At 41.4% G+C, this 23,395-nt stretch overlaps 1 protein-coding gene across 1 annotated transcript in view; it reads left to right on the forward strand.

The window, feature by feature from the left end:
- The window catches only part of LOC149322311 (E3 ubiquitin-protein ligase RNF213-like), a 156,943-nt gene that overhangs the window by 47,411 nt on the left and 86,137 nt on the right, over nt 1–23,395 (forward strand). The window contains 10 exon segments of the mRNA XM_089525959.1: nt 2,783–2,973; nt 4,186–4,338; nt 6,443–10,039; nt 12,101–12,231; nt 12,911–13,006; nt 13,519–13,637; nt 17,069–17,203; nt 17,319–17,401; nt 18,386–18,533; nt 20,304–20,439. Of these exon segments, the coding sequence (XP_089382085.1) occupies nt 2,783–2,973; nt 4,186–4,338; nt 6,443–10,039; nt 12,101–12,231; nt 12,911–13,006; nt 13,519–13,637; nt 17,069–17,203; nt 17,319–17,401; nt 18,386–18,533; nt 20,304–20,439 (4,789 nt within the window).

Here is a 23,395-nt window from a genome sequence, read left to right on the forward strand (position 1 = left end):
CTGAGCTGAGCTTGAGCCCTTTTGCTGGTATTGAACTTGCAACCTTATGGTTTGCGAGTGAGTGTCTGCAGTACAGGCATTTAGCCACTGTGCCACCAGAGCTCTTGTTTCTCATCATTTCTATACTTTTCCTTACACACTAGTAGTACATACCATATATACTCAACTGTAAGGTGAGAAATTTATGCCCGCAAATTGGCCCTAAAATCTGAGGTCGACATATATACAGTTCAACACAGTCGCCATGGGTTGAGATTGGCTGGAGGGCAGTTAATAACAACAACCAGTAATATTGCTCATAAAGATCCTTTAAAAAGCAGCCCTGATGCCCCACTCTCCATGCCTTGACAGTGATTTCTGAAAGAGCTGTGAAGCACGAGTGTGTGTAGTGATTACCTTCTCAATCCTTGGCCTTATGTTCCTATGTTACCCCCATTGGTAGCTACCCCACTGGCAGCAGACCTACTCCGATAGGACTTCTGCCTTCTGCCACATGATTTCTGCTTTTCCAACTGCTCCACCTTGGGTGAGTGGAAATTTCGAGCAGAATCTACTGAGTTAGCACTGATGGGCTTGAGTCTGCAAAGAGATAGACCTTCCCCACAAGGTTCCACAAGTAGCCTACTGCTTTAACAAATTAGATGAGAGAAAGGGACAATAATCATAGAATCATAGAATAATAGAGTTGGAAGAGACTGCAAGGGCCATCCATTCCAACCCCCTACCATGCAGGAAATCAAAATCCAAGAATCCCTGACAGATGGCCATCCTAAATTCTGGACAGATAAAGACTCTCCTGAGGCTATAGTAGGAGAGTTGAAATCATAGAATCATAGAGTTGGAAGAGACTCCAAGGGCCATCCAGTCCAATACACCATCAACACACTCCTGACGAATGCCCATCCTGCCTCTGTTTAAAGACCTAAAAAGGGGAGGACGCCACCACTCTTTCAGGGACTCTGTTCCACTGATGAACAGCTGTTACTGTTGGAAAGTTCTTCCTAATGTTTAGGTGGAATCTGTTTTCCTATAGTTTGAATCCACTGCTCCATGTTCTAGTTAGTCTCTGGAGCAGCAAAAAACAAGTTTGCTCCATTCTCAATATGACACCCTTTCAAACATTTAAACCTGACTGTCATGTCATCTCTTAACTTCCTCTTCTCAAGACTAAACATTTTGCTAGGTTTGGCCTAGCTCTCTTCATTCTTCTTTAACTGAAGTGCTAACGCTTCCATAACAAAACCTGAAAGTGAACTGTAAAAGTTCTGGATGGCATGTTCACATTGCCATGGAGGGGAGTCGCCACAATAATGACCACCATGAATCTCATTTGGAAGGAAAAGGCCACAACTTTATTGACAACAGTTGTAATGGAGGGTTGGCCTGCAAAGCATGAAGTCTGGATCTATCATCAACCAATCCCATATTGTTCGATGAATCCATTCGCTTGGTTATGGCCAAGCTTCGGGGTGACAAAGGGGTGACCGGTTAATCACGCATCCACATCTCTGGTAACCAGTTGATCGCATCTTCACCCCTTCACCCCAATCAGAGCCCGGCTTGCCTGCCACAGTGCCTACTGGGTTCACCGGGCCTGGGAGGTCCCATATCAGAGGAGCTGGTGGCTCGTCCCCCCCCCAGCGGCAACCAGGCTTGCCCGGTGAGTCAGGTGGCCTTATTTGTGAAAACCCAATCAGATTGTAAAGAGCTCCAAAAGGGTGATTGGATGATAAAATGACATGCAAATGCAAGTGTAAAATAAGTAATAAATGCTGTGCAAAAATATATATATTCTAAACTCACATTGCAGACACTCATAGTTTGAGTAACTGTCTGAATCCACACCTACAAAATAATTTATACTGGCCTCAATGCTGATCCTGTTGGAACCCATGATGTTCCTCAGGATCCAAAGTCTAAACAATTCTTTTTTATACCTGAGAGATTTAAAGTGATTTTTAAAAGCCCACTGTTTGCTCTGCAGTTTCAAGGAAAACCATTTTTTTGCAGAGTGCATCCTGAGCCCTCAATCCAGATCAGGGTGGCATGTGAGGGGCGGGGGTCTTAGAGTGTGTGGACGCTCAGCCCTCACCCAGCCCACAGACTGGCACAAAGTGCCGGTCTGTATAGCCCCTTAGCAAAATGGTTGGAAGTAGATTCAAAGTAAACAAAAGCAAGGTTGTTTTTTTACATGATGAACAAATAGAATCATAGTTGAAAGAGACCCCAAGGAACATCCAGTTTAACCTCTTGCCATGCACAATCAAAGCATCCTCAACAGATGGCCATCCAACCACTGTTTTAAAACCTCCAAACAAGGAGATTCCACCACATTCTGAGGCAGCATATTCCACTCTCAAATACCTCTTACCACCAGGAAGTTCTTCCTAATATTTAGGTGGAAGAAGATTTGCTGCCATTTGAAAACATTATTGATACTCAGAAGTATACCAGTACCAGTGCTGGAGGATACACAGTGTTAGGACCATTGTCATCCTGATCCCTTGTGTACTTTCTGAGAACATTATTGGAGTATTTTTATTTGGTTTGTCATGATAAGAAATGGGATTGAACTAAATGCACCCTTGATTTGAGTGCTTTTGTTATATTCTTATTTAAATCCGATCAGATTTGCTGGTTTTTATATGATTTTGTTCTTGTTTCTTGTGACATAAAATTTCAAAATCTGGATGCATCCAAGCTGGAAACTTTAGAATATACAGAATTCTTATTTATCATTTGCAACCAAATTACTGAAATGGAAGTTTGTTGCTAATTATAGGAAAATCTCTCTGTATAAAGAGACTACATGAGAAAATGGAAGCAGAACTGCAAGGTGGAGTGCCCTTAAAAACCATTCGAGTGACAGATTCACATGTAGATGAAAACAAAGTGCTGAAATTTCTTCTTCCATTTCTGGACCAGAAATATCAGGAACAAACCATGATATTTCATTTTGATATAACTTCTTCAGTGAGTATATTGTTAATGTGATTCTAACTGTATGTTGTTTTAATTTGTTGCAAGTTACCTTGGGTCCTGTGCCAGGAGAAAGGCAGGATATACATGAAATAATTTAATAATAACAATTAATTAACTGTATTGCAGTTTAACAGAAGATGTTCATGAAGGCTCCTTCTGTGCATCCAAAAATGTTGGATTGGGGAAAAGTAGCGCTTATACGTATGTTACTGATGGCTTCTTGTTTTCTTTGCATACATCATCCACAAACTGCTCAGCAACTGCCACTGCAGATGAGGGGGCTTTTTGTTGGCCTCCATGATAGAGACCAGGATGCTATGCACCTGGCCCATGAAGCCAAGCAGTATCATGTGCAGGGGGTGTCAGCCAAGTTTAATTCAGGGCTGGCCTCACACCTTCTTTCTGCTAATTTCTGGCCGCCCCCCCCCCTACTCTCAGTGCAGTGTGAGCTTTGCTAGTGGCTTCGAGGCTATGTAAGAATTCTCCCCCCCCCCCTTTTTTTGCAGGGTTGTTGTTTTTGGTGCCTACCCCACACTTTATCTGCTGGGATTTTGACTACTGGCATGAGATCATACCAATAAATAGGTTTTTATTGGGAGGTAGCAGTGATGAGGGATAAGATATTAGATCTGTGCACACCTTGGCATCCCATTGTGGTGGAGAGTTGGAGTTTGGAGCTGGAGTTTGAGAAGAAGTCAGCTCTTGGGACTGATATGGGAGTTTAATCTGTTTTGTTATGCTTTCCAAAAATTACCATTCGCTCTTATAGCTTCACAGCCTGATTGCGTGGATAAAAGATGTTAGAATTTGTAATGGTATTAGGTTTCTATTTTTATGTTGTCCCTCTTATTTTAGATGATATCTTATTCTGATTTTAATATTTGTAATCTTGGATTTGTTACTGATTTTGAGTTGGTTAGTTGCCTTGAAACTCTGAATGGGGGTGAGGTATTTTTAAAATTAATATAACAGCAACATGATTAAAATTTATATTTAATAATATAACAGCATGATTAATAATTTAATCATGAATGGTGAGTGAGTGAATAGTTACTGTACAGTACTTCAAATAGTGGTAGCTTATTGTAAGATAGAACAAAAGATATCTTGGGCTTCATACCAGTAGACCAATTAGCAAGAAGAAATACTAATGTAAATGTATATCTTCACTCTTTTGTCCATTATGTTTCTGTATTCTCCTAGGACCAGACTGGAATACTGGAATTTCTGTTCAAGGTATTGGTTTTACAGTACTTGGCAGACATAGATGGGAAACTCTGGATGAGGAAACAGTGTCATTTGTATGTTGTAGAAATTCTTGAAGAGTCTCCTTCCTCAGGAAAAGAGGCGAGATCAGTAAGTACACGAGGATCTATAACAACTACAGTTTGAGCATGCCATACACCCTTCATTTGAGTTCACATGGACAGCAAGCCTGGAGGGACAAAATAGTACCCGCACCCCACTGCGCATACAGCAGCACGCGCAGGAACGCGCCGCCATTGAAATCAACAGGACTTGAGGTCCAGCAGTATTTCTCATATGCAAGGGGGTTTGGAATGGATCCCCTGTGTATACCAAGGGCCTACTGAATATAAATGCTTACCAGTATCTTTATTGAAGCCTGTAGGCCTTGACGTTCCTCCAGTCATGCATTTTTATTGAGAAATGATTTGAAACATATATTTCCAGTCGTATAACTGTACTGTTTCTTAATGTTATAATCATGTACCATGCCAAGATGACTGTAAGTAAGAAACTGCTAATAAATATACAATTCACAGTGGTGGAAGTTACAGTAGTCTCAAAGTAGGTGTAAATGAAGCTATCTTAAATGTAACGGAAATGAATTATTTACATTTCTAGTTGGCAGATTTTTATCCCAAGCAATCTTTTTATGTGTATTATTTTATTTTTTATGTTATATTTTATATTAATGCTGGTCTTTGACCGTAATAAAGAATTTCATTTTCATTCACACACACACACACCCCCGCCACATTGCTCCTAGACTCTGGAACAACCTGCCGGACGAGATCTGTCAGATTATCACCTTAGAAATCATTAAGAAGGCTATTAAGACTGATCTCTTCTGGCAGGCCTTTCCAGACTAGGTCCACTTCTATTTACCTGCCTCCCCCCCCTTTTTTTTTCTCCTCTTTTCTCCATCACCTTTTCTATCACATCTGGACCCTGCTATAAATTTCTTACAAATCTTCTATTGATGTTAACTGTTATCTTATACTATTGTTTTAATGTTTTTCTGGTTTAATCTTTTTTTAGTATTACTATGTTTTTATACTGGGGGGGAGGGATAGGGATTTTTATAATTTTTAACTGTAACTCATTTTATTGTTGTAATTCACTTGGATTCCAAGTGATTAAGCTAAATAATAATAATAACAACAACAACAACAACAACCACAACCAAACTCAAGCACAGCAGTTACAAATGGCAGGACCATTTCTGGGCCACGATCTTGGCAACTACTCATATTTGTCCTCTGCTGTTCCCTAGTAGCTGGTTGATTGTCTTCCATCCTGGGAGTCTCAGGGCCCAAACAGACAGGCCAAAATAAAGCTGCTTTGGGTCACTTTGGAGGTATGCTGTTTAAAAGACACACATACATCTTAAGAGGCTGGAAGTTGCGCCAAAGCCACTCTCTAGTCCTGAGGACTGGAGCGCAGCTTTGCTGCAGCTTCCGGTCTCTTAATATGTGTGTGTGTCTTTTAAACAGCATACCTCGAAAGTGACCCAAAGCAGCTTTATTATGGCCTGTCTGTTTGGGCCCAATGTTCAAGCATTCTCTCTAGTTTAATTTGGGTTATTTCATCATAGGGTTTTCACTGTAAAAGGCTTCAGCAGTGATTGACCATTGCCTTCTTCTGTGCAATGCTAACTCCTGAGTTAGCTGTGGTGTCACTGCCATTGTCTCTAAGAAATCTTTACCAGCATTCCTACCCACTACTGTGGTTTGGCACATTCAGTGTAGCTCCTCAGCTAAAGCCTGACTTGAACTGTCTTACACTACCAGTAGTAGTGCTACAACCAAGAAAAAGAAATTCCTCCTATTTCCCTGACATAAACATCCAACTCTGTTAATAATAATACTTATTATTATTATTATTATTATTATTATTTCTATCCCGCCTCTCCAACAAGATCAAGGTGGCTTACATCGATAAATTCCATACAATACAATAGAATAAAATCCCACAACCCTCTCCCTCCTTAATCCCAAATCAACAACAAGTACAAAAGTATAAAAGTTTGCTATCTAGAAATACTCTAGAGACAAATTTCTGTACTCTGTTGAAAAATATTCTATTAAAAATAAGTAAAAAAATGAATATGAATTTTGATGTGGAAAAGCAATATCCTAGTAAGAAAGGAAGAATTAAGAGTAAGTCATCACATGCTGAATTCTGTGATCTTATCACTCTCTCTATCTTTTTCAAGAGTTTTCCTGGATTGAAATACAACTTTCTCGATGTGTTCCCAAAAATAACCTCCAAATCTGCCAAGGAAATATTGGAAATTGCCACCCAGAGGGACCTGCCCCTTGACTGTTTGGTACCAGGAATGGATCAGGAAGTGTTCTGTAGTGAAGCATTTCAGAGACCATTTCAGTACTTAAATAGATTCAACAAAGGAGATAATCTTGATGAATTCCAATATACAGAGGGTTCAGTTGAAGGGACTCCTGTTGAATGCCTACAACTGTTCTTGATATACTGTGGTGTGATGGATCCTTCTTGGTCAGAACTAAGGAACTTTGCATGGTTTTTGAACCTTCAGCTCAGAAATTGTGAAACTTCAGTATTTTGTAATGCTGATTTTGTCCAGGACACTTTGCAGGGCTTCAAAGGTTTTGTGGTCAACTTTATGATTTTAATGGCAAGGGATTTTGCAACACCTTCGCTCAGCATTTCTGATGAGAGTCCTGGCAGGCAGTTTTCTGATATGGAAGGAGCCACAGAAGAAGATCTTGCTCTGTTTCGTATTCGGAAAAAGTGGGAATCTGAACCTCACCCATATATATTCTTTAATAAGGATTGTGTATCCATGACATTCATTGGCTTTCATCTCCAGCCCAATCCCAATGGTGGCATTGATGCGATCAGTCCTTTGAATAGAAATGTCATCAAGAGAAATGTGATGAGTACTGAGTTGTACCAGGGACTAATCCTTCAGAAAGTTCCATTCAACATTGATTTTGATGCACTGCCCAGACAGGAGAAAATTGAGAAACTTTGCATGGTTTTAGGAATCGAATGGCCTATAGATCCTGATGAAACATATGAACTCACAACAGACAATATACTAAAAATCCTTGCAATTGAAATGCGATTCAGGTGTGGGATCCCTGTTGTTCTCATGGGAGAAACTGGCTGTGGAAAAACCAGGCTTATAAAATTCCTGTGTGAACTGCGCAAATGTGGTGCCACTGCCGATAACATGAAGCTGGTCAAAGTCCATGGAGGCACCACAGCAGAGGCAATCTATGCAAAGGTCAGGGATGCAGAAGCTCTTGCTGTTGACAATAAGCAACAATACCAGTTTGACACAATCTTGTTTTTTGATGAAGCCAACACTACGGAAGCTGTCAGCAGCATTAAAGAAGTGCTGTGTGATCGCACAGTCCAAGGAGAGCCTTTGGTCCACAACTCAGGCTTGCAGGTCATAGCTGCATGCAATCCTTATCGCAGGCATACTGACAAAATGATTCAGCGCTTAGAATCAGCAGGTTTAGGATACCGTGTCAAAGCAGAGGAGACAAAAGAGAAGCTTGGCTCTATTCCTCTTAGGCAGCTTGTATATCGTGTCCATGCGCTTCCCCCTAGCATGATGCCCTTAGTGTGGGATTTTGGGCAATTGAACAACTGCACTGAAAAACTGTATATACAGCAGATTGTACAAAGACTTACCAGGTCTATAGAAACGTCTAACATTGAGATCCAGATAATAACAGATGTGCTTTTTGTCTCTCAAACCTATATGAGGAAAAGGACTGATGAATGCAGCTTTATCAGCCTCAGAGATGTAGAACGCTGTGTGGAAGTCTTTAAGTGGTTCCATGGTCACAGCAAACTACTGATGAGGCATCTGGAGAAGCATCTGGCAGAGAAGAAAGCCATAAAAGTTTTCATCCCAAGAGACAAAGTCATCTGGTCCTTGGTTCTTTCTGTTGGTGTTTGCTACCACGCTTCCCTAGAAAGGAAAGAGGAATACCGAAAAGTCATCAGCAGAATGCTCCCAGAGCCATACAACAATGAGAAGGGAATACTTGAAGAAATTGTCTTAGTTCAGGATCTTTTTCTAAGTGGTGCACCTCTGAGGGAAACAATAGCCAGAAACTTGGCCTTGAAAGAAAATGTCTTCATGATGGTTATCTGCATTGAACTTAAAATCCCATTATTTCTTATAGGAAAGCCTGGGAGCTCGAAATCTCTTGCCAAGACCATCGTAGCTGATGCCATGCAAGGCCAAGCAGCGTATTCTGAACTTTATAAGGAGCTGAAGCAAATCCATTTGGTGTCTTTTCAGTGCAGCCCACACTCTACACCTGAGGGAATCATAAATACTTTCAAGCACTGTGCTCGCTTCCAAGAAGGGAAGAACCTGAAGGAGTATGTCTCTGTGGTAGTGCTAGATGAAATCGGTTTGGCTGAAGACTCTCCCAAAATGCCTCTGAAAACTCTCCATCCACTCCTGGAAGATGGATGTGTTGATGATGAGCCACTCCCTCATAAAAAAGTGGGCTTCATTGGGATATCTAATTGGGCTCTGGATCCAGCCAAGATGAATCGGGGCATCTTTGTTTCCCGTGGAGAACCCAACAAGAAGGAACTTATAGAAAGTGCAAAGGGTATTTGTTCTTCAGAGCGTGTTATCCTGCAGAAAATTGAACGCCTCTTCCCCATCTTTGCAAATGCATATGAAGAGATTTGTAAGGTGCAAAGTAAGGAGTTTTTTGGGTTGCGTGACTATTACAGCCTCATAAAAATGGCATTTGCTTTAACAAAAAAATCTAACAGGTCACCAGCTCCTCGTGACATAGCAGAGGTGGTTCTCCGTAATTTCAGTGGGAAAGAAGATGTTGAGGCCTTGAACATTTTTATGTCTAAGATCCCAGAGAAGGGAGACATCATCTCTGAGGACATTAGTACAATTGATCTAGTCAAGCAGAACATTTACAGTGACTATCAGGATGGTGAGTGCCGATACCTGCTTGTGTTGACAGAAAATTACGCAGCGCTTCAGATCCTCCAGCAGGCTTTTTTTAAAGATACCCAGCAGCCAGAGATTATTTTTGGTTCCAGCTTTCCCAAAGACCAGGAATATACCCAGATCTGTAGAAATGTCAACCGAGTGAAGGTCTGTATGGAGACTGGGCAGATGGTTATCCTTCTCAACCTCCAGAATCTCTATGAAAGCCTCTATGACGCCCTCAACCAGTATTACGTTCAACTTGCTGGTCAGAAATATGTGGACCTGGGTTTAGGGACCCACCGTGTGAAGTGCCGAGTTCATCCTAAGTTCCGTTTGGTTGTCATAGAGGAGAAAGAGGTAGTGTACAAACAATTTCCCATTCCCTTGATCAATAGGCTTGAAAAACATTACTTGGATATTAACAATGTTTTGGACAAGTGGCAAAGGGATATTGTGGAAGAACTGAAGAAATGGGTCAGTGACTTCACAGCAGTTGAAACACAAAAATATTTGATAGGCCAGCAGAAATATACACCTTCTGATGTCTTTGTTGGCTACCATGCTGACACCTGTGCCTCAGTGGTCCTGCAGGTGACGGAAAAGCTGAAAATGGATTTTTCTCCCGAGGAACTAAAGCAAAAAGTAGAAGAACAGGCCAAGCTGGTACTGCTGAACTGTGCCACACCAGACTCAGTTGTCCGTCTTGGTCATTCACGGCTGGGTTCCTTTCTGGCCGATGAGTTGGCAAGGGTGTACTTTCAGCAACAGCAGCACACCTCTCTTGGAGATTTCCTCACTGCTTGCCTTGGTGCAGGATCCAGAGGTCATACAGTCTTTACTGAGGTTAGTCCTGCTAAAATATTTCTTTTTTATTTAATATATTCATAAAGAAGTGAGAGATGCATAATCAGGACTGACCTTGTTCACTGGCCACACTTGTAAAGCTGTGGACGACAGCCTGTGATTAGATACAATAGTAAATAACTGTTTGTTACAGTAAAAGGCTGCAGCAAACATCAGGCTTGTGTACAGTGAAATGGAAGAGATGCAAACGTACTTGTGCCCTATGTATATTGCAACCTGTTCTTGTAACAATAAACCACAGTTTGTGATTACAGTCGCCCCTCCGTTTTTGCAGACTTGGAGTTGGCGAGCCTTGGAAATACACAAGGGGCAAATGGAAGGTGACACAATGGGGGGGGGGGGGCACGCCAGAGGCGTCAATAGGGACACCAATATTGACAATTTTCCATTTTTGTAGGGGAGTCTGGAATGGATCTCCCGTGAAAACAGAGGGGTGACTGTATATAAGAATTGGCTTAATGAAGGACAGATTAAGACTAACAGTACAGACAGAAAATCAAATGGATCTTGTAGCATCCCTGAGACTAACTGAAAGAAAGAAGCTGGAAGCAAAATATATGGAACACTTCACTAATCCTGCACAAGGATAAATGCATGATTAGCTGTGTTGGTCATTTAGCAAATTCAAACAAAAATTCACCAAACAATGATACCTTTATTGGCCAACTGAAATGCACAATACAGTTGGCCCTCCATTTTCATGGGGATATGTTCCAGACCCTGTCGCATAAACAGAGGCTCACACATATCCAAGCCCTACAGGCTTGAATGGGGTGCGCACCATTTAAAATAGCAGAGGTCACCCCTCCATTGATTTCCAAGGTTGCAGATCTGAGATCCGCAAGTTAGGAGGAGTGACTGTATACTTGTTGCAAGCTTTTGAAGCTCCACTGGCTTTTTCATCAAGCAAGATGTTACAAATCAAACAGGAGAAAAATTGGAGATGTTAGTAAGATGCCTGCATTTTGTTGTTTCTGTCTTTAGTTAAGATGGTTTGAGGAGGGTAAATTTTGCAGGCTGGCTCCTCCTCCTTCTGGCCATATGGGAATTGGGAGTTTAAGAAAGTCCAGGCAATTTAAAGTCCATTTGCATATCAACAGGACCCTTCTCTTGCAATCCACTTTGTCTCCATTCCTGCACAAGGATGATATGCAAAATTGTGAAGCATTCCATATTTTATGCTTCCAGCTTCTGTCTTTTAGTTAATCTCAAAGGTGTTACACAATACCCTTGCATACTGATTTTTCAGTCTAACATGACTATGCCTTTGAATACTACAGACAGAGTACGATTACAATGTCGTGTCATGGAAGTATTTTGAAATTAAAATAATGCGTTGCAAAAACACATGACAACCCAGTAATTTGCTTTTTTTCGCATTCTAAGAGTGGCATTCCTGCAGTCATACATGTGGCCAGAGATTTAGAATAGTGCATGTTTTATATGAGTGTCATCTTGGATTGCTTTTCTACTTGTCCAGTCTTTATGCTAAGGCTGAGCATTCAGACAATGACCTCTTTTCTAGAAAAAGAGATTAGTAATATGCGGTGATTTAAGACATATGTTAATTACCGTTGAAGCACTGAAGGTAGTGTTCAAATACCACTTCTGAATGTCAGAGCTAGAAAACTATGGCTTTCTCCCTGCTTGGGTTTGCATTCATTTTATAAAATCACACTTTTCCTTCTTCCCTATGGGATTTTTGTTGTCAAAAGAAGATCATGGTCCAAAACCAGGTTTTAGGGTTTTGAGACAGCAGTTAGGACACCTGGAAGCATCATTCATATCTGTTCTGTTTTTTTTTTTTTTTTTTTTTTTTCATTTTAAAGGACTAAGGGGTAACTTTACGCATACTCCCAAGGGCTTGCAGGATATGTGTGTGAGTGAGGGAAACTAAGGCCTTCTTCTTTGGTCAATAGAATATGCAGTAGTATCACTCCCTTCAGTTTCTGAAGTGGTTTTCTATGTGGACATGTGCAATAGTCCTAGAGGCCTTTTTTGTTTCACTCAAACATTGGCTTTTTTTCTTTACCATGCTAGATTACTACTTTCTCCAGACTCCTAACAGCAGCAGACACAGAGACTTTGAAGGTACAGGACAATATCAGCAACCTCAAAGTTATGTTCTTGCAACAGTTTGATACAGAGCATTCCTTTTTGAAAGAAATCCGGTGAGTTGCTGTCTTTCTTATTCTAGAAGGTATGTAGACAGTGTTATATAAGAAGATTTTTGAGGAATGGAATGAAGGTCATGTTAGAATCTGCGTGTCTGTGTTTTATGCTTTCAAGACGTTTCTGACTTCTTGTGACCCAAAGGCAACCCTTGGTAGCACAGTGGTTAAATGCCTGTACTGCAGCCACTCACTCACAAACCATAAGGCCGTGAGTTCATTCCCAGCCCAGGGCTCAGGGTCGACTCAGTCTTGCATCCTTCCAAGGTCACTAAAACGTGTGCCCAGTTTATTGGGGCTTACACATTGTAAACTGCTTAGAGACTGCCTAGTGTAGTGTGAAGTATACAAATGAAGTATACAAATGAAGTTGCTGTTGCTATTGCTATTTTATTGGCAAGTTTAGTTCAGAGGACGTTTACTATTGCTATTCTCTGAAGCTGAGAGTCTTTGCCTTGCCCAAGACCACCCTGTGGGTTTCATGGCTGAAATGGGAATCAAATCCTTGTCTCCAGAACAATAGTCTGTAATAGTAATTAATATTGTAGCTGTTAGGATTTATGGGAGATGGTAGTTTTATATGGTAGAGTTAGTGATCTGTGTTTGTGTTTCCCTGCCAGAAAAGTAGAAAAAAATCCATCTAACCAATAGAATGCCGTTTGTTGTTGTTTTCTCCTAGGAGTTTTCTTGAGGCCACACATGGATGTAAAATCCTGGTCATTCAGACAGACTTTGAAAATGGATCTCTCAGTGCCCAGCTTGTTGCCTCAGCCAAGTATGTTGAAGAACTGTGTAATCATTTCCAGCTTTTTAATCAGAACTATGTTGATCTGATAGGCTTAATTTAACAATTTCCACAAATAACAACTGCTTTTGCAAGCTCAAGTAATACTCCGTGCCAGTGATGGTGAACCTTTTAGAGACCAAGTGTCCAAACTTTAACCCAAAACCCACTTATCACAAAGTGCCGTATATCTCTGGCTTTCTAGTAATGAACTCTGGCGAACTCCATGCTGGGGATACAGTGCACATGCCTACAGAGAGGGCTCTGAGTGCCTCTTTTGGTACCTGTGCCATAGGTTCGCCACCAAACATGGAAAAGTGTAAATTTTTGTATTGCTGTGTGAATCTTGCAGACATCTTACTATTGTTTGTTGGGAAGTGGTAGGGAGGTAAGTCTTACAGGCATTGGCATAATGAAGAAGAAATAAGGATTGAATGGCAGTTGCTCATAATCAGTAGGGCATGCAATCAATCTTCTCCACATCTGATTCCCTTCTGTTGCAGGTATTCAGCTGTTAATGAAATCAACAAAATAGATCTGAGTGATGCCTCAGTGTTTGTTTTCTTCATCACTAAATTGTCACGAGTTGAAGGAGGAAGTAGCTATGTGGGATTTCATGGAGGTAAGATTGGTTGTGTATAAGGATATAAAATAAAGATCAATTTTTCAACTTTGGAACTGTTAAAACAAAAACTGACAACAGTGCAACTAGAGAATAATTGCAGCTACCCAGCTGGACCATTTTGTCAGGCACTGCATCATGCATTTTGCCTGATGTGTTTTACTGCTGATACAGACTTGTGAGAGGTAGAGGGGGTTAACGTGTGTTGGCATACTAAAATAATATGATGGGACCTGTAGTGGTTTACTGCAAGGGATTATTGATCACCTTCCTTTATGATGAACAGAGAGAAGGGAGTTACGCCTGGCTTGAGACTACTAAAGTCACTCCCCTGGGATTGCAGGCAGAAGAAATAAGGAGGGTACAGGTATGGGAACTGAGAGGAGCAAGACTGTTTTGTTTTTGTAATAAATGACAAAACAGCCCACCAATTATTTAAAATTGTGTGTGGTTTAATTAGGCATTGTTAATGCTTCCTGTTTAGTCCTGACAACAAACATAGCTCTGTAGCCACTGAATAAAGGTTTTCTGAATTTTAGTATTGAAAACTGGATTTCTGAACTGAGGGAGTCACTGGACTTGACACATTTACCGCAAAAGACAAAGCATTTCTTTCAGAAGCATTCCATGTTGCTACCTAGTACTTTAGTAATTTTTCTTTATCTTGGAGAGCACAGAAACCCAGGACACAGTAGTACCATCCTGTAATGGAATCTAAGGTCCAAAACACACTTCAGAAATAATCCAGTTTGAGACCACTTTAACTCCCCTGCTCAGTGCTAGGGAACTTTGGGAACTGTAGTTTTGTGAGGCATTTAGCATTTGTGAGGGATAGCTGCATGCCACAATAAACTACAGTTCCCAGGATTCCCTAGCACTGAGCCAGGGCAGTTAAAGCAGTCTCAAACTGGATTATTTCTGCAGCGTATTTTGGACCTGAGGATATTTTTTCCTCTGTCTCTTCCATGAACCATCTGTGGAGCCTTAAACTACCTCTTTCTTATAAGCTTATTCTCAGGGCCTCCTGTCTTAGAATCACATTGCAACCAAATGTGTAATGTACTATAAATGCATTCTTCTGATGGGTCCACTGTTCTTGTAAAATAAGAGAATAAAGATGAAATCAATGTTGCTGAGCACTTACATAGGAAATTATCGCATGGAGAAATGCTGCTATGATAAACACGCAATTGTAAAGACAAAACTGGGTTTTATCGCATGTGCCTGCAGCCGGGCGAGCACAACCCATCTGCATCCTGGACCTCAGTCATGCTTATCCAGCCGCTTTTGAAAAACTGGAGTCTGCCACTGGCGAGTGCAATAAAAACCAGTTTCATCTTTACAATCCTGTGTCTATCGCGGCGGCATTTCCCATGTGACAATCTTCATAGTTAAGCTCATCTCTCTTTGTTGCTAAAAGTTTTGAAAGATGAATGAATGAATGAATCTTTATTTATATACCGCTATTCCAATGATCACAGCGGTTTACAATCAGTTAAAATACGACAACAACAAATCCAATAAAAGAAATCCCCCCACATTAAGCAATAAGATACAAGCGGTAAAATATCCATCATTCAATCACCTTTTAAAACCATTAAAACCAAAACACCAATAACACCAAGGACATCCATTACATTACAACAGCATAAAAGGAGAAGAGTGGAATTAAGGGACATGGGGGAAAGCAAGGCGGAAAAAGTGAGTCTTTAGGTTTTTTCCTAAAAGACTCCAGGGAGGGGGCTGAGCGGAACTCGACAGGGAGAGAGTGTCAAGCCTGTGGGGCCGAAGCAGAAAAAGCCCTATGTGCAGACTTCGCATATCTCGTGTCAGGGACTCTCAAAAGCTGTTTCCCACCTGACCGGAGAGTGCAGGGCGGATTGTATGGGGAGTGGCGGTCCTCCAAGTACCCTGGGCCCAAGCCATTTAGGGCTTTATAGGTTATAACCAACACCTTGTATTGCACCCGGAAGCAAATTGGCAGCCAGTGTAGGTCCTCCAATACCGGTATTATATGACTGGCTCTGGAGGTACCCATAACCAGTCTAGCTGCCATGTTCTGAACCAACTGAAGCTTCCGAGTTTGGTACAAGGGTTGCCTCATGTAGAGTGCATTACAGAAATCGAGTCAAGAGGTTACCAGTGCGTGTACCACTGTTTCAAGGTCCCTCCGGCCCAGGTAGGGTCGCAGCTGGCGTATCAGCCGAAGCTGATAACAGGCGCCTCTGACTGTCGCATCCACCTGAGAGGTTAGGTGGAGCGACGAGTCCAGAAGCACCCCCAGACTGAGAACAGTGTCCTTTACAGGGAGCGTGACCCCGTTCAGAACAGGTGGAAAAATTTCCATCCCTGGACTAGGGGAACCTATCACAAGTACTTCCGTTTTCTCTGGATTCAGGCTGAGTCTATTTTCCCTCATCCAGCCCATTACTGACTCCAAGCAGGCGTTGAGCGGAGAGATGCCATCCCTAGTCACTGCATCAGTCGGGGACACAGAGAAGACTATTTGGGTGTCATCAGCAATTACCTCTGCCCACGGAGACTCCATGTCCGTACAGAAAACAACATCTAGTGTATTACCAGCAGAATGCGTGGGCCCTGAGACCAATTGGGACAGGCCCATGGCAGTCATGGTAGCCATGAACTCCCGAGCCGCACCAGTTAGAACATGACTAGCCTCGAAGGGGATGTTGAGGTCCCCCAGGACAAGAAGCCTAGGGGACTCCAGCACCAGCTCCGAGACCAGCTGTGTCAGCTCAGCCAGGGAGTCTGTTAGCGCACGGGGTGGCCTGTAGACCAACAGAATCCCTAAACTGTCCCTAGCCTTCAGGGTCAGGTAAATACACTCAATGTAATTAGTCTGTTGAACATGGTTCCTGGACAAGGAGAAGGTGTTTTTATAGATCAAGGCAACTCCCCCCCACCCCGCCCACTTACCCTGATCTGGTCCTTAACCAAGTACCCGGCAGGGAGGGCCTGTGCCCACACCGCTTCACTCTCAGGCCCAACCCAGGTCTCGGTAATGCAAGCCAGGTCACAGTTCTTATCTTCCACAATATCATTTATAATTTGGGTCTTATTCCTAACAGACCTGGCATTGCACAGGAGCAGAGACAGGGTTTGTGGTACAGTTGGACTGACCCACAGGCCTCGTTGGCTAGGAGAGTGGATGGAAGGAGAGATGGATATTATGCATCGATCCCGCCTTCCCCTACGATATGTCTCCACCCTCCTACCGCTATATCTCCCCCTGCCCCACACTACTCCAATGGGAGCCCCGCTTAACACAGCCGCACCTCCCATTCCGTCACTGAACCCAGTACACACCATGTCCACAGTCTCCTAACAAAACAATATTACAGCACACTCTCTAAGATAGTCCCTTATCAGTGCAAATTACAGCTTTCAGATACCTTGTTCTCTCTTTCTAGGATTGTGGCAGTCTGTGCATATCGATGATCTAAGGAGACCCCAAGATATGGTTTGTGATGTAACCACTTTGAGAAATATTACCATCAGCCAGCTGTTTTGTGGAGAAGACGAGGAGTCTGCAGAGAGTCACGAATGTAAGAATTTCATAAATATGATAGTATCAAATGTTGACAGTATTGTAATTCCCACTATGCTTGTGTAGCAGTATGCAGATTGTATCCCTCTAACAGATTTTCTGCATTTTTCTAGCAATGATAGTGAAGGGAATGAGAAAAAAGGAAGAAGAGGTGGAAGTGGAGGAGTCATCATCAGCAAGACTAGAAACTTTGACTGTAAGTTCTGATCTTTCCCACTTTAATAATTCTGTCTGATTCTCTGAAAGGATTGTTTGTATTGGCTTCTTATTGATACAGAGAACAACTAATATAATTCCACGGATTTAACTTTTTTTCCTTATTCTGTTACAACATATTTTTAGTACAGTATTCTATTTTTCTGTTTTTTCTGACCATGGATGCAGCATATACTAAGTTTTTCCACTGAGATCTTCTTCACCATAGAAATGTATTTGATTTGTTGTTACTTTTGAATAATTCACTTACATTTGCCTTAGATGTAAAAATGTACAGTCAAGTATCTCTTCACTGTGTTGATTTACATGGTAGGGTGATTTTGGTGATCCCTAGCTATTATTTTAGAAGTCTTTAGAGCACATAATTTACTTCCATTTCTGTTCAACTATGGACCCATCACCACCACCCTGGGCTTTCTTTGCTATGTGTCTTTGTGTAGCTAGTTAGTCTCTAGCTGGGCTATTCTTTGTTTACTAACTCTTGTATGGGAGATCCATTCATTCAATGTTAAATACTTCCTCCAAGCCCAAAGGCCCATGGCTGCTTCAGATTCTTATGAATTCTAGTATTTCCTCTCTGCCTTTAATGACCTCCAGTCTATCTTCTTTAATATACAGCAGTACCTGATGACACATAAATGCACCAACACTGCTGCTCTAGCTTTGCCACATGTTTCTGTCAGAAACAACACCCACTTACAGGTTTTGGCGACTAGAATATCATTGACTCTCTTATACCTATATCATTATAATATTTAATCAATTAAAAATAGCTTATCTCCAAGTAGAAAAATGGCATAATTCTTTCTGTAACAGGAATCTTATAACCTTGTTTCTTGATACTGATTTTTGCCCTCTCCCTCCAAAAGACAGCTATTGTAGGCAGAAAGCATTTATGCATGGAAATTAGTCTTGTTATTTCAGGATGCTAATACACCTTCTCTTGTTCACTGTGCCTGGAAAGACTGAAATCGTAGACACCACTGTGCTTCTAAGGAGCTGTGTGCAGAGTGCTGTGGGGATGCTAAGGGACCAAAATGAGGGTACCAGTCGTAGTACTAAGAGAATTGAAATTCTTCTCAGTCTCCTGTCTGAAGAAGATGCCTTGAAAGGTAGGAATGATTTGGTCTTGTAAAACAGAAAGTGTTTTGGTGCAAATATCAAGTTATTAGATTATTATGAGCTGTTAAGAGGGATAACAGAATAAGTTTTTGGAAATATTCACCTTGTGAAGTTCTGAGATTTTAGATACTATTTTCTGACCATCTTTTTTATGCTTGTAATTGACTAGATACTGTGGCAAGTATGAACAGTAAGTTCCTTGGGAGGTTCAAAAAGCATGTGGATAGAAATTATCAGTAGATAGTGTTAGCCAGTGAACTTTCAAAAAGCTTTTAACAGAGTCCCTCAGTATTAGCAGTCAGCAAACAGGAAGGTGGGGTACTCTTTACTCCAACGTCGCCTTGTGATATCCAGCTTGTGTTATTAATTGTTATGTAGTTTACTGTTTTTACTGAATTGTTGTGTTTTATTCTGGATTGTATTTTAGATCAGATTGTGATCCCGCCTCGATCCATCTGAGAAAGGCAGGAAAATATAAATACATAAATATTATTATTATTATTATGTATCAATAATTGATCAAAATTCTGAAAATAAGTCAAATTAGAAACCAATCAGTTCCTGTTAACCCCAAAATAGGTCTTCTCTCCTTATTTTGTGACAAATGTGAGGCATTTGATTACACTTGTTCCTCCATATTTTCTAGGGTTCACAAGACTCCTGTGAATATGGGAAAATTACAAATAACAAAAACCATGTTTTTACCTGAGAGGACACCTCTCTAGGAATCTCTAGGTCCTCTAGTGCTGTTAATAATTTAATTTAAAAAACTAGTCAAAGAAAAGGAAGCAATTGAAAAAGAAAATGAAAGATTCTGTTCTGGAGTCCGGGAAGAAATTGATCACACACCAAAACAGGACATGCTGATAATAATAGACAATTGGAATGCAAAAACAGGAAACAGAGCAGAATAAAATATTGAAGGAGAATTTGGTTTAGGATTAAGAAATGAAACAGGAGAGCAACTGATTAAATGAGCCAACAGTTTGTTCAGGCAACCAAAGAGGTAACTGTATAAATGGATGACCAATATAGAAATCATATAAACTACATGACTGGAAACGAGAGCTGGAGAAGCTTATTCTCTCTGAAAAAGCCAGACAAGGAGCAGATTGTGTCACAGACCATGAATTGCTACTATCAAAAATTAGAGTAAAGCTAAAGAAAAATAAATCAATGTGCCAAAATACAATCTGAAGAACATCTATTTTGGAATTTAAAAATAATGTAAAAAAACAAACAAACAATAGATTTGCACCATTAAGCCTAATTGACCAGGAACCTGAAAAACTCTGGGTGGAAGCCAGGAACACTGTAAAAGAAAAATACACAAAGACAATGTATGAAGGAACTAGACAAGATCCTCAATTGTAGAAATATATCACTAAATACTAAAATTAGGATGTCCAGTGCCATCATATTTCCAGTTTCTATGTATGGTTATGAAAACTGGACAATGAATTAAGCTGAGAGGAAGAGAATAAAGTCATTTGATCAATTCCAGAACTAGAGGTAGCATGTCTCTATGAAAAAATAGAAGAGGGCTTCTTACAGACATCTACTCATGCATAGAAAGTATCTGGATGCTGGAGTAAATAGGCCTTGTGTTTTGAAATTTTTCCCAAATAGACTGCATATTCATAGTTTCATCATTGGTGCTAGTTGAGGACTGTTGAATATCAGGGAATCTTGTGTTGCTCCAACATTTGAAATGTAGCCATAAGGAATACTAATTACTTCATTTTCCTCCCTTTTTTCAGCCTCCTTCCTGAAGATAACGAAGAGTCGTCTCTTCAGCCTTTTGAGAAAGCAAGAGGAAAATTCTTACACTATGAAAGAATGGGTACTCCGAGAGGCATCAAATCTCAATGCTCTTCAGGAAGCAGGAACGTTCAGGTACAGACAGCTCACTAAGATTCCTACTTTCAGGAAAGGGAGTGTTTACTCACTTTTGTAAGCCCTGAGCTTTTTGTTTATAAACATGCAGATTCAGAACTCAAATGGAGAAAGAAATTTACCACTTATACACCCTGAAGATGGAGTCTTAGCTCCCCACTCCATATTAAAGACTGAATATTTAACCCCATCATTTTCCAATGCTATATTACGGTTAAACCTGGCTTGCTAGCTGTTCTTGCCTTGGCATGTAGTTTGAGCTGTGGGCTCCACCTGATGAACGTGAAAAAATATTACTCCCCCCCCCCCAAATTGGTTGTTGTTGCTTTTTGACCATATATGTAGTGCTTGTGCTATATAACACTCTTTTGTCATTCTCTTTGCATGGATAACTATGGTGTGAACTGAAGAGCCTCCCAACACATAGTTAAGGAAACAATGGCTGGGTCCAGATGGACACAAAAAGACACCCTTGTCACGTGTGAGGGGTGGCGTTTCTAGATGCCCCTCGCATGTCATGAGGGTGTCAAAATGGCAGCACCCTGTACAGATGGGCATCGCCATTGTTAGGTGCTGGACACATGAACTCCCTGTTCTTCTTTGTGGTCCCTGTACTTCACACAAGTGGGTTTGCACCTGGACAGTGACACCATACAAATAGTTCTAGAGCTGAGTAGTTTGGTGGGAACACCCAACCCCTTCCTGGCTACTGTGCATCTCCAAGCCCACTAAGCCATCTTCCCCTCAGTCTCTTTTTGTCTGCCAATAAAGCAATGCCTCTGTGATCATTCTGCTAGTAGTTCATCCTCTCACCTTCTTCTTTGCTGTATTTGTTTCTTCTCTTATTTTGTACTACTGGTATATATCTTTTTTAAAATCTAAAAAAACTTAACTCATGTTTTCCCAGGCTCTGTCCCCCCCCCCCCTCCACCCATTTTTCCTTTCTTTCTCATTCATCTTTCTAGAGCCTCTACTTCTCTTTTTGAACCTGGCTCTACTTGCAGTAGGAAAGTGTCCCTTTCTGATGGTCACTCAGAGTGTCTGTTCTGTTTAGGGGAAACCCATATCATTGAACACTGCTCCTTCTAGAGCTTTCACCTCTCAACCCATGAAAAATCGGGCTCAGTGCCTCAAAATGTTCCGTTGGGAGAAATCACTTCTAGTGTTAGACCACATGGTGTCCAATACTTCACGTTCTTCTTTTTCAATATCAACTTCAACATCAGGGTCTAAGAAACCAAAGTTGGCATGGGACTTTGCCTCAGTACCAATAACTACTCTAGTAAAATGGTAAATATTATCAGGTACACGAGTTGATCATCAGCTACACCAGTTGATACCTCTGCTCAGCAAGTGCCTTCAACATCACAAGGATGGGAAAATGGGTGGAAGAAATCCTATAAAGTTATAAAAAAAAACACCAAAAAAACAGGCAGGCTCACAGACATAGGATTTAAGACCACCTGGAGAGTGCAGTTTGAAGGTAAAGGGGAAAAGAGACCTAAATCCTAAGACCCACCAGTACTGACTATTCCTTTGGATACCCAAATGTCCTTAGCATCAACAGCTAAGAGCCTGGACACACTGGTCTCTTCTGCTTCTCAGGCTCCCTCGGTTTTGGTACTGGTCCCAACTACACCACTGGCCCTACCCAAACAGTTATCATAGGAGTGACAAAGGCCCCATTGTCTCCCTTCTTCGAGGGCTGTTCTTCACCTCATTGACAGCAACACTCTCCCTTTCACTGAGAGAGGTCCCACTCATCTTCTTGGGCTTTCCATTATGGACAGAACTCTCTATTCATCTCTGTCTCCTGTATTAATAGTGTTAGGAAGGATCGAATTAGGAGAATTTACGAGAGGCGTGTCCTAACAACGCACAGAGCGGGATCGGGTCCCTATGAGTATACCAGAGGTCATCTAGTCCAACCCTGAGAGACAGAGACTCTGATGCCAATGAGTTGCAATAAAAATATAAAACATTTATTAAAGCCACACAACAAAGGGGATCACTCTCACACACACACCACACACGTTCAATGCTAAAGCAAGGGAGGGGAGAGATTAGGGAGTAAAGAAGGAAGGATAGAGGCACCGTTGGGATAATTACCTTAGGAGTCTTCTCCAAAGTGACGGATGTGAGGGATGGTGAATGGTGAAACACGGTCGCGGGAACGGGAAACAAGCGGCAACCACGGTGGCTAGGAGCTGAGTTCCAGCAGGCAAAGCTAACAAGAGGCCCGAGAGACAGTGAGCTTTGGCTTAGCTTGAGTGATTTCAGCCGAGCCCAAGGCTCAAGGATCGCAAGCTTGGAGCAGGCTGCTTGATAAACAAGGTATCAGGTTTGGAACTCAAAGCTCAATAAGCCCACTGAAGAGCGAAAAGTGGGGTCCTTTTATACCCCTGAACATAACCTCAGGCTATGGCAGCCTGGTGAACAAAGGCTTGATGACTCTATCTATGTTTAAGCTGAAACTTAAACAATGGATACACAAAGAGGAGGTCTGGCACTTTTCAGGGGGAGACAAATATCTTGATGGCAGAGCTGTTAAGTTAATCACTCACTCATTGAGAAGGAGGCTACCTCTATTGTCCTCTCTTCTTTGGGCAGCCAGCAAAACTAGTATGGCAACTCCCAAAACTGCTTGCTGAAAGGTTTAAATTCTACCTTTTCCTGGGACCCAACCTGGCAAGACTGCTGGCTACGTGGTCAGCTCGTGGCTAGCGATGGGGTCAGTCAGGGGGTCATAGATTTAGATCGCATGGCACCCAAAATTTATATAAAACCAAACTTGGTAACAATAGGTACAGGCTGGAAGATGTATGGAGGGAACATCTGTCTCCTATTGTAAAATATGAAATTTCTTGACAGAAATCTGATATCTTTTTCTTATTAAATTTCTTTGGTACTCTGTGATGACAAAATACAGTAACTGAAGTCACAAAGCAGTGAATTC

This window comes from Sceloporus occidentalis, unplaced genomic scaffold, assembly GCF_023333645.1.
Source record: "Sceloporus occidentalis isolate IW3139 unplaced genomic scaffold, rSceOcc1.0.p SCAF_1, whole genome shotgun sequence".
In the NCBI taxonomy this organism is placed as follows: domain Eukaryota; kingdom Metazoa; phylum Chordata; class Lepidosauria; order Squamata; family Phrynosomatidae; genus Sceloporus; species Sceloporus occidentalis.